The 12,162-nt window shown below is 36.2% G+C and overlaps 1 protein-coding gene across 3 annotated transcripts in view; it reads right to left on the bottom strand.

Moving 5' to 3' along the window:
* Positions 1–12,162, bottom strand: part of PTAR1 (protein prenyltransferase alpha subunit repeat containing 1) — a 47,503-nt gene that overhangs the window by 34,114 nt on the left and 1,227 nt on the right. For all 3 annotated transcript variants that reach the window (XM_039461356.2, XM_074394701.1, XM_010346137.3), the window contains exon 2: positions 4,084–4,253. In XM_039461356.2, the coding sequence (XP_039317290.1) occupies positions 4,084–4,253 (170 nt within the window). The remainder of the gene's footprint in view (positions 1–4,083; positions 4,254–12,162) is intronic.

Raw genomic sequence — 12,162 nt, 5'->3', positions numbered from 1 at the left:
AAATTTCCTCTGAAGTTTCGCCCATACCAGCAAATAAATGTATGTTCCTTTGCTACACACATTACAATACATGACTAATCCATCATCATGTCATAGGGAGAAAATGAATCAGGCACATTATACATAGAAAAGTAGCTAAACTTCACCTATAACAAGGAAAAGATAAAAGGATGCTCCAAAAGTTGGAGAAAAATCAATATGCTTTTCTTGATGCACTGCATTCTAGAAATGGCCAAGGCCAGTAGTCACCTGGTAATGGTCACTGGATTTGACAACTGACTCTTAACAGAGAAAGGTTTTCATGCATCTAGAAATAAATCCAAGGTCAACTTGAATCAGTTATTCTTTTCCTCCAAAATACACTCAGGTTACCACAAGAAGTGAGGCTCGAGGTAAAGCTATATGGTAAACACCAGAGAGGACTTGTTTATTATTGTACATAGTCACTGAATCAATAGCTAGACTAAGCTAAAAACTCTTGCTTACCAACTCTTGTTATTCGTTTGACAAATGTCTGTTGAACACATAAAGGTGCTCAGTAAACAAAGATGAGCCATAATCCCTTTTCCTAATAAACTCACATTCCAGCCAGGGAAAAGGTTGTTTAAATAGTTATCTAAAATACCACGTGACAAGGGATACTATTATGCAAGCCATCTAAATAAAGGACTCCCACTACAGAGAAGTGAATAATTATTACTTCTTGAAGTAGTCAAAAAGGCTTCACAGTGTTAAATATGTGTATGTGTATGCACATGCGTGTGCTGGCAACCACACTAATACCACATTAACACATGAGCCTGGCCTAACCAAAGGCATGCAAGTAAGGCAGTAGTATACACAGTCAAAGAATGGAAGTCAAAGAATGGAAGAATGCTGCTTGTGGTCGCAATGAACATATGTATCAAATGGCTGCTAACATAAATGCTTCTAGGGTTCAAATGAATGTCAAAAAAGCAGCAAAGGAAATTTGACAAGTGTCAACTAACTCTCTGCCACAGTGTCTCAAGGGCTTGAAAAGGCTGTGATAAACTGGAATAGTGTTCTGATTTTTCAAGTGAAGACAGAAATCAGATTTATCCGACTAATAAAAAGCAATTTTTAAGACAGTATACAAGCCACACCAAAATGTATCTAGATAAGCTTCATCCTGGGGACTGAGAATCTGCAACTTCTGATGCTCAATATAAAGTGGAGGAAAGACTGGGAACAGACTGTGAAGGGCCTTGAATATCATACTAAGGAGTTTCAACTCTACGTTGTCCCTGTGGGTATCATGGAATAAGATGAGCACATAACATATTCCAGAAAAACATCCGTCAAACTGTTTCAGCATGTCTGAAATGACTGGCTACTGGCATGATGGACATGGGTCACAAAAGAGCCTGGAAATGGGGTAGACCAGTTATAAGGTAATAACATTTGTCTGGGTGAGAAATAATGAAGACCTGGTCAGCCAAAGAAATGGAGAGCAGAAGATGGGCTTTTAAAGAGAGAGGTCAGTTATAGACTAAGGGGTTGTGAAAAAGAGAGGAGCAAGAACAGATGGCAGGAGGGCACACCTGAAAAGACTCTGCAAGAGAACCCTGTCTGAAAGAACTCCAGTGCTGTGGTCTTTCCTCCTGCTTCTTGTATCTGTTATGGTTTTCTCAAACATCAGAATTACAGAATCAGTTTTCTCCCAAACCAAATGTATTACTATTGCAGACTTAAAATATATATATATCAATCTCTAACTAAACAGGAATAATTTCTGAACACCTAAGGAATGTAACAGGTTAATGAAAACAAGAATTTAGTTTGGTTATGAAGGAAAAAATCTATCTCAGGAGTAAAGGTCACCTTCAGTTACAGAATACATTTTTAGGTGGATGCCTAGGATTCTGGCATGACTAGTCATACAGACAAACATTCGGAAACTGTCCCATAAATTGTCAGCTTTCTTCACTTGGGTCTTCTAATATGTATATTCTCTATAACAAACCATTTTAGAGGTATAGCATTTTCGTGAAATAGCTGCTTTTTCCTAACATTTTTGACATGTTTTGCTTAGCAAGACTCACCTCTGTGCTCTAATTGCTTCAGTTCATAACTTTGCAGAATATTCTTTTATTATCAGCATTTTCAGATATATTTTTTTGTCAAACCCGAAATTAACTTCTTTATATTTACTGATAATACAATATATAACCTGAGTGGTACGTGATACCATACAAAACTATGCTATCCCCATGCCCCCACCCCAAAACAGTGAAATAGAAAACTGCTTCCATGAAGATATAGGTTAGAATCAAATCAAAAGCTGCTTTTGGACACATGCATCAATTGCATCCGAATTCAAAGTTTAGATGCCAGCTATTCATGTGAGTGAGCTTAACCATTTGATCTTCTGCAAGGTTCCTCTTGAGCCTATTAAAATAAAAACTATGTGGTAAGAAGATACAGCAAGGCCTGCAATACAGTGCACAGAATGACAAAAACAGAGAAGTGGAGAGGACTTGGAAGACCATAGGAAGAAGGTAGGTTGAGCTAGCATACATAAATGGGTAACTATAGCCTTTCACTTTTTAAAAATTGTTTCTTTTCTATAAGATAATCATTTTATCCCCCAACTAAAGTTAGTTATACATTGGTTTGATTATATATTTCTGTGCACCACAATATAAACAGAGCTTTGTTTGGCAAAAAATAACTTGATAGAGTCATATGGTGTTACTTTTTACCTCAGTGTTACTGAAAACTACAGCATGGTGATGGAATGCAGAATTAAAGAGGGTCTAACAACAGATAAACTTGCTTACCTTTAAGTTTACACCTAAACCTATGCCTTAAAAGTTTATGCCATAAACTTGGGCTATGGCTAAACTTAGGCACACCCTTCTAATAAGGAAATATATATCAAAGGACTGAGTTAAACAGTCAAACAGAAAATAGAAACTACTGCTCACTTAACCTTCAAATCAGAGTCCTTTTCTGTGCTCTCAAAAGGGAAAAGTGTTATTAACCTATTAATGACAGTATGTTACAGATAGCGCTGAGGGAAATTCAAGGAAATCAGTAGGTCATACATTTGGCAACACTCTTCTGTACATCTCTCACCCGCAAAGAGATTGTTTGTCACTCAACTGTAAGCTTCCTGAATAAGGGTTATTCATCGTTTTATCCCCCACAGTACTCAAAACAGCAACTGGTATGAGAAGACCTTTGGTAATGGCTACCAGACTGGCAACTAAAATTCTCTAGGAAACAAAATTCTTATTCAAAATCAGCCTCCAGGCATATTGAGCACTTCTGAAGGTACTGCTGTATGGGGGAAACGGAAGAAGCTTTACAAAAACAGTAAAGGACATGGTCTTAAATGAGTCTTCTCCCAAAAACACCTGAGGTGAGCATACAATAATAAACAGAATTTGTGCACATAGAGGCTTAATACGATGGAATACCAAGAAAAGAGACCAGATGGAATGATTAGTGATTGTCTGATGCAGTAAAAAACTCTCTGAGAGAAATGGAAGAAGTGAATGCCAGATAGTTTTGTTTTGCTCATTTCAGCACAGGAACAGGACACAAAGGGCCAGAGCTCAATTGGGACTTGCAGTGGAATGGCACATCCATAAATCACTGGGCTGGTCCACAACAAACCTATAACATCATGCCTACATTATCTCATTTGGACTGCTTTGAAAATGAGTTCTCCTGCTTATAAAATACTGAAGGATTAGAAACCAGAGACTGAGCCTGTAGGGACTAGAGTCTTCCTCTCAGAAACATTCAGATGTTTTTTTTTTCCTTCAAATAAAATCTCCTATGAACCCAATACATAAACATAAAATCTGAACTGCTCTGGTTACCAGAAGTACACTGAAATTCTGCTTGAGGCCTTCCATATAATCACTGTGGTTGTAAAATTTGTCTAAGTGAGTCCCGACTACTCACCTGACAGAAAGGTTAGCACCTACTGAGACAGTGAATGGAAGAGCCAGAACTAGAATCCAGAAGTGCAAACACTCAGACAAGGGCTCTACCTACTACATGCCATGCCACTTCTAAAAACCAAAGGAAGAAAATATGATTCATACTCACCATCTCTGTTCAGCCACTGCTTTCTTGTTCTGTACAAAAGGAGCTTGTTGTGGACATACGGTAAAAGGAACTTGACACACCAGCTCTCCACACCCAGTTTGTTTTCAACAAGGACTATGGGACTCCGGTTATACCTAGCTTCAGGACATGGGATCAGGCCAATTTCATCTCTTAATATGTAAAACATAAGAAAAGAATTAAAAATAAGAATACTAACCTTTTCAACATATTTCTAATTTCAGAATATTTTTAAAACCTCACATATTTCCTTCTTCCTTAAAAATTTTATTTAGCTCACTTACTGGGATTGGCAGATGTTAACAGTGACAAGAATATGGTAAACCAGTATGCTGTACTCTCTGTTGACAGGAGTGAAAACTGGTCTTGCCTTTGGACAGCAACTTAAAAATGTCTTTCAAAATTTTGAATGAATATGCCCTTTGATCCAGCAATTCAACCGCCCAGAAATTATCCTATGCCAAAATACATGAATCAGATGGTCACTGCAGTGTTGCAACAAAACTAAAAACAATCTAAATGTTTATCAAGATAAGACCAGTAAAATAAATATGGCCCATCCACATAATCAAGCCATTAAAAAACAATGAGGTAGATCTGTGTGTTGATATAAAAAAAGGTGCCAAGATATATTAAATGAAAAACAACAACAACAACAACAACAACAAAAAAGCAAAATGCTGAACACAATGTACAGCACAAAGCCTTTGTATAATTTCTTTAGAAGATATACAGATGCATTAAAAATTTTCTTGGAAGGATAACAAGAAATTTTTGAAGACAGAAAGGTGTTAAGGAAGGATTTTATTTTTATACAGTTTCAATTATCTAGCAACTTCAATGTATTTCTATTTTTTAAATGTCAACAAATGTGTTTATGCCTGCCTGCTAATAAATGCATGTGGTCCAGAAACAAAGTATCAACAACAAGAACAAAAGTGATTTTATCAGTGAGATTTGGGGCCATTTTTTCTTCTTTATACATTCCTGAATTTAAAAGCCACCCAAATAGATGTTAAAACACAAAATACATTCCAGAATTCAATCATTTTCATCTGTAGTAGCATCTATAGCCCTCAATCCTCCTCAATTTAAGCTGAAAATTAGCATTAAAGGTAGAGATTTAACAAACAATATGTAGGGCATTTGACTTACTTAGTAAATCAATCAGTAAACAAAAAATTTTTGCAAAACACACTCACATGCCTTTCAGCTATAAAGGAAGTTACAATTCTTGCCTACACAAAGCTTCCTTTTCAAACAGAATGTCCTCTGTTTAATTAATGAATAACAAGAAGCTTTTTAACAGTAAGAGCAGTCGAAATAAGTATTTTTAGAGTGTCAATATGGATATTTAAAACATGTCTTTAAAAAGTAGAATAATGAACTGGTTTTCAGAGTTTGTGTGAGACATTATCTATTATATCCCTGGCATTCCCTTACCAAGAACACAGCGGTTTCATAGACCCAAAAAAGGGGAAACTGGTTCAATTACAGAGTATGAGAAACACCCTGTCATTTTGTTGGGCAACTATCACAAACTAGTAGGAGGCTGTGGATTTAAAATAAAACCCTACTGGAAATGAAACTGGATAGCTTAGAGGTAATCTACTTTCTACTGATCCCTTAATCAGTGACACAGGGGTTTATCAAAAAAAAGGGTATCTTAGGGGTTGCAAGTCATGAACAATTCTTTCAAGCTAATTTAACCCTCAAGTAGATTGTGGGATCTATGGATTTTTGTCCTTGCAGTTGGTTCAGTTGACTCAAGGGTATTTTGATATACTATAGCAATATTATCATTTTTCTGATGACCTAACAGTGTACTAGGTACTTTGTTAGGTTCTAAATTCAAAAGGAATAAAGCAAGTGGTCTCAGACTTCAAAGAGCTAAAGTCTTGCTGGGGAGCTGTGTCAATTTCCCTAATAAAATGCTACCCACTTAATACAAATAAAGTCCTGTAGGAAGAATATGGACAATGCTGAAAGAGCACCTGAGGTCAATGCCCAGTATTTCAAAATACATTTTTTGGATCTCTATTTGGTGATATTAACCTGCAATCTATCTAATTCATTATGACCCCTAGCCATATCTAGCTATACTTGACTAATATACGACTCAATCTCTAGTGTTTTCTGATGTTTGTGTTTCACTAAATGAATATTAAAAAATTAAACTAAGTAAAACTAAATAATAAACACAATGTGATCACTTCAGGGAATTCTGTTCTCTGAGCCATAATAACCTACTTACAACACTTCAAAGAACTGCAAGAGTCAATAACATAAATGTTACAGTAACAAGAATAAAAGAATCCTGTTTCCAGGTATGGTTTGTTTTGGGGGGCAGTTTTTTACTTTTTATAGTTAAAACTCACAATGTAAAACCCTGTCTTGCTTACTAATTAAACTGGGCTTAAAATGCCCAACTAATAATTTGGTATCTAAACTACAGGAAAGAGCCATCTGCACAACTGAAAAACACATTGCTTTGACTGGCTGTTCTTTCAAGAAATACTTTATAAAATAAAAATGGCTTGGACTTAGCAGGTGCCAAATAACTGCTTCCTGACAGGCTGATTATCCTTGTACTTCAATGATAATATTCAAATTAATAGTTTTCATTTCTTGACCCTCTAAGAGAACATTATCTCTGATTTTCTTCTAATAAAGTATACTGAAAACAGCATGTGTCCTAACACCTGGATGGAAATATATAGACATACACACACACATGCACATACAAATCAATATCACGTCATTTTGTTTTCTATAGACTTCAGTTTCCTCATTTGTAAAATGGGCTAGATCTTACCCAGCTTTCACATTTTATGGCTGAGAAACCTAGAAGCTATTTTCATGTAAGGAGAATAAAAACAGTCTTAACAGATAATGTAAAGCATTAGGGGTAAAAAACACATGAAAAGGGGTAGTAGAGTGTGGAGACAAAAGTACTTGATTGGAAGTCCAGAGTTGTAGTTAGTTTCCATTGTATCTACTGACAGGCAATGCGAATTTGACAAGTCACTTGCTATCAGTACCCTCATCTGAAATACAGGAATAATATCTTCCCCACTTGTTCTGGAAACAAAATAATGTCATGTGAAGCATGTGGGAAACTACAAAGTGTTAAGCAAGATGAAAGACCGTACCATTAATTCATTTAAGAGCCTTTAGTCTACCAGTAGATTTAGATGGTTAATAGATAACGGAAAGCCAAGGCAAAGAATTTAAGCCTTTGTCAAGTCATATAAACTCTAAAATACAGTGTTATGCTGTTTCCTAAAAAGCATAACATGTACTTTGTAAAAACAGGTCAGTAAGCTTCCAAATAATAGTGTGCTTGACTTCAGACTTCTGTGCCTTGTCCCTTAGGTCACAGTTCACTTTTTTCCAGCCAATTTTCAATGGGAGTCTTTCCAGAATCATTTTAAAGTTGGAAAGGACTACATTCCTCTGTCATTTTATCCGATGAGGGAACTGAAGCTCAGTGGGGTTTATAAGGATTACCTAAGGTCATATTGCTAGTGGCTAAGTTAATACTTAGCCTCAAACCCTTGACACTAGAATGAAGAGCAAAACAGGATTTAGATCAATTCCTTCTATTTCTCTGGCAATTTAAATTCTAATTCCATACTCAAGAAACATTGGAAAACATAGGGGAAAAAAAAAAAAAACTAAAAGTCTTTTTTTTTTTTTTTTTGGTAGAGATGGAGTCCTACTATGTTGATCGGGCTGATCTCAAACTCCTGGCCTCAAGTGATCCTCCTACCTCAGCCTCCTGAAGTGTTTGGATTACAGGTGTTACTGTGCCCAGCTGGGTATACATCCTTTTTTTCCCTGAGTATTTTCAAAAAGTGAGATCATATTGAACATATTCTATAATCCTTTGGGGAAAAAAACTGAGCAATTCACATTAAACATTTTCCCACATAATCAATTTTGATATTTTTAAATGTTTCCAATGAATATGCTATAAATATCAAAAATATTTCTAGTTATTTCTTAACAAAATAGTCTTATGAGAGAAATGTTTACATTCTTTCACTACCAATATATTACACTCTTTTACTTTGTTAGGTTTCTGGCCATTTACATTCCTGGTATTTAACAAGGTGTTCAAGTAACTGCATTACTAAGAAGATCGTAAGATTTTTAAAGACATGACGGTTTGGGACAGCAATCAAGTTCTAATCATACTCATTATTTAGGTTACCTTCATCACAGGCTGCTCCAAGGCAGAGCAACATGGAATGAACCAGCACATTTACTTAAGATCACACACAGTACGACATCACTTTCAGCACCTCACTTCACAATGGGGATCCATTCACTGGCTTCCAGATGATGTTCAAAGTTCATGTAACACTGATAATTGACTCTGTTGTCATGTTTAGACAGCTTCTCCTGTCTGTTCTTTTCAGAAACACCATCAACTAGAATAGAGCCACTTATTATCCACAAAAGTTGTAACAACCAGCTTACCTTCTGGGAGAGATGAATGGTACCCAAATACTAAATCTGAATCCTGTAATGTGGAGCAACCAAACAGGAAACAGTCCAAGGATTCAGGATATGGTAAAAACATTTTAAATCTAAATAGTAGTTACTTTAGTTTTGTTCTTCCCCCACTCCCTCGAAAGGACTGGAATTTTTTCCAGCGTGACCAAAAAGGAAAGCTAGTAAAATATCTAAAGGAACTGACCCTTGTACATTGATAATTAAAATTCTACTGGTGATTTAGATATTTCAGAAACCTCACAGGCTTTCTCATTAATTCCAAAGACCATCAACTTCATGTTTCACTGAAATTATATTTCTGACCTTATTTAGAAAAAGCTACACAAATCACTACTGTTTATTGTTTGTTATTTGCCGTGCATGGTTAGGTTTTACATATATTATTTTATTTTGCAAAATAATCTCATAAAGTAGAAACTTTGATCCCATTTTACAGATGGTCTTGTCTAAGTCTAGTCAGTTAATAAATGGCAACATTCAAATTCAGTTAGACAGCTTAGACTGGAAAAATCTAAATCCAAATTTTTACAACGATACTACACTATTATTTAAATAAATAAATAAAAATCAAGTATAAGAAGCCCAGAAGACTCTGCTTTTCTATTCTTCAGTTTACCTTGCAGGCAATCTAAAACTATCTTTCATTATTCTTTATTAAGAAATTTTCACTGGTGTCTACCCATTGCCTTAGAAGTATACATCCCTGAGCAACTCTTCTTCACTTCTCAGGTCTTACTCAGTTTAAATGCTATGGCCTCAGAAAGAACTATCTTGACCTTCTCATCTAAATCAGGCCTCCTTGTTACTATTCTATGCACCCTTCTTACTTTTTCTGACTCTTTTCATAATCTGTATGTTGACTATTTAAAGTTCCATTAGGACAGGGGCCATGCGTGGTTTGTTCATTAAACCACCTAGCTTTTAACCCTGTATACCCAGAGACCAGCACTGTGCCTAACAAACAGAGGTACTCTTTTGTGGAATGTATGAATGGAATGAAAGAAATTAAACAAGAGTCAAGGACTTCCATAATCTGGCCCTACTGTACCTTCTCAGTCACATTTTGCTTCTTTAGGTTAATTCACTGCTCCCTGTGAAGGTCTCTGGCTCCCTCTGAGACTACAAATCCCATCCAGACTTAAATATTCAGCTTATAACCCACCTCCACTAAGAACCCTATCCCAGACATAATCAGCCTCCTCTCCACTTCTATTAGACTCCCATAGCACTTGCTCACCATGCTGCCATCTAACCTTTACTATAAACTACTTCGTGGGGTGAATTTACCGTTCATGCAGTACGTCTTAGGTCTCATCTACAGCTGCACTGTGCAACACAGCAGTCACTGGGCACATGGAGCCTCTATGTACAAATCAATTAAAATTAAATAAAATTTAAAATTCAGTTCTTCTTCACATGAGACACATTTCAAGTGCTCAATAGCTACAATGGCTAGTGGCTACCATACTGAACAGCACAGACACAGAAAATTTCCACCATTACAGACATTTCTGTTAGTGTCTTGAGTACAAGAACTGTATTTTAAACTTCTATTTCACACAGTAAAGATGGTACCTACAACACCTCATAAATAGTGAGAGTTCAATAAATATTTAATAGAAAAAACAATAACTTGCTGGACAAGATAATTTTAACATGACTATTTACATTGTAAACTGATGTCTTCTACATTAGCATAGGATCTATATACTAAGTTAAAGACTACTCCAGGTCAAGTTTTCAGTTTCAGAGAACCCAATATGATTATCTAATAGTCAACCATACACACATTTGTATAGTATTATCCAGTTTACAAAGTGCTTCATATTCACCAATCATTTGGCCAATATATTTCTGTTTAGGAACACAGAGATTCAGGGTAAGCCTAATATTTACTGAGTGGCAACTAAGTACCACTGTGTGAGGTGATTCTGCTGTGTTCTCATCAGCCTCACAAGATCAAGAGGAAACTGAGGCTGAGAGAAGGTACCTATTCACATCATACAGTAACAAAATCCACATCTCACCACTGCATCCTCAACTCCTGGCTAAATATTGCTACATAAACAAAGTCATAGTATTTAATGAAGAAGATGTTCACTAGTAAAATTACAATCTATCTTGAGTTTAGAGCAGGAAAGCAAAAAGAATGAAAAACTTTCACAATACTGAAAGTGTAATTAGATACAGTAAAGTTAGATACAAACATTACAGATAACGCCTTTAACAAAAACAAAAAACAAAAAAACCACAGCCTCTTTATTTTGGGAGTAAAAGGGCTAAATTAAGGGAAGAAAGTGCAGGCAATTTTGAAAAGCCCAAATTATAAGGCACTTAAAAAGATGTATAGTAATATTATTGAAGATAGTTTTATTGTGGGGAATATACACTAAAATATAGCCGATGACTAGTATTAAACATTGAGATAAGCTATTTAAATGCTGAAGACCTATATTACCAATCTTACATTATTCCAAATATCCAACTTATCTCAAAGTTTTATATCTCGAATGAACCAAATTCTTATAAATAAAATTATACATTGCCGGGCGCGGTGGCTCAAGCCTGTAATCCCAGCACTCTGGGAGGCCGAGGCGGGTGGATCACGAGGTCGAGAGATCGAGACCATCCTGGTCAACATGGTGAAAACCCGTCTCTACTAAAAATACAAAAAATTAGCTGGGCATGGTGGCGTGTGCCTGTAATCCCAGCTACTTAGGCGGCTGAGGCAGGAGAACTGCCTGAACCCAGGAGGCGGAGGTTGTGGTGAGCCGAGATCGCGCCATTGCACTCCAGCCTGGGTAACAAGAGTGAAACTCCGTCTCAAAAAAAAAAAAAAAAAAAAAAAAAAAATTATACATTTAGAATATATTAATGAGGTTTTACAGTAGAAAAAGGATTAAGGAGGGGCATTAAAGTCCTTCAAGAGTTTCCATAAATGTGATCCACAAGAATTGGGACATGTTCCAAACTGCACTGTGTTAACCTGCCAAGCCAATGAACATTCAATCTTGGTGTCTTCAAATATAATGATGCTCTTTTAGTAGTCTAAAAGAGAAGGGAAACTAAGATGATTACTCCATGTTTTATTAGACTTCTAATCTCTGCAGTAATTTCTCCTAGAAAAATGATAACAGTGATGAGAAAATACACTCTTCCTTTGTCCAACTTTATTTATTTATTTATTTATTTATTTATTTATTTGAGGTTGTCTCTTACTTGCACTAAGGCTCCCATTCTCAAAAAGAAATCGAAGGGCTGATATACAGCAAGGCATCAAAGCATTCTTTAGAAGGCTCAGCAACCACTATGGATACTGCCAGGAAATCATTCCAAACACTCTCATTTTGAAAAAGGCAGCAGTCATAAGGGGAAGGGAAGTGGATGCTGTCAGAGGTGGCAGGTGTGTTTTGAGGCCAGCAGTGTTTTGTTTTTAATGAGGCACAGTTGCGCGTTTCCAATTGTGTGCCACAAGGGAGCAAGACATCCGAGGGCTTCTTATCTCTTTTACAATCATCACCTTGGAGGAAAAGAACACTT

The sequence above is a fragment of the Saimiri boliviensis genome, chromosome 2, assembly GCF_048565385.1.
Source record: "Saimiri boliviensis isolate mSaiBol1 chromosome 2, mSaiBol1.pri, whole genome shotgun sequence".
Lineage (NCBI taxonomy): Eukaryota > Metazoa > Chordata > Mammalia > Primates > Cebidae > Saimiri > Saimiri boliviensis.
Note: the sequence above shows the minus strand (reverse complement) of the source record. Positions and strands in the feature narration are given on the sequence as shown.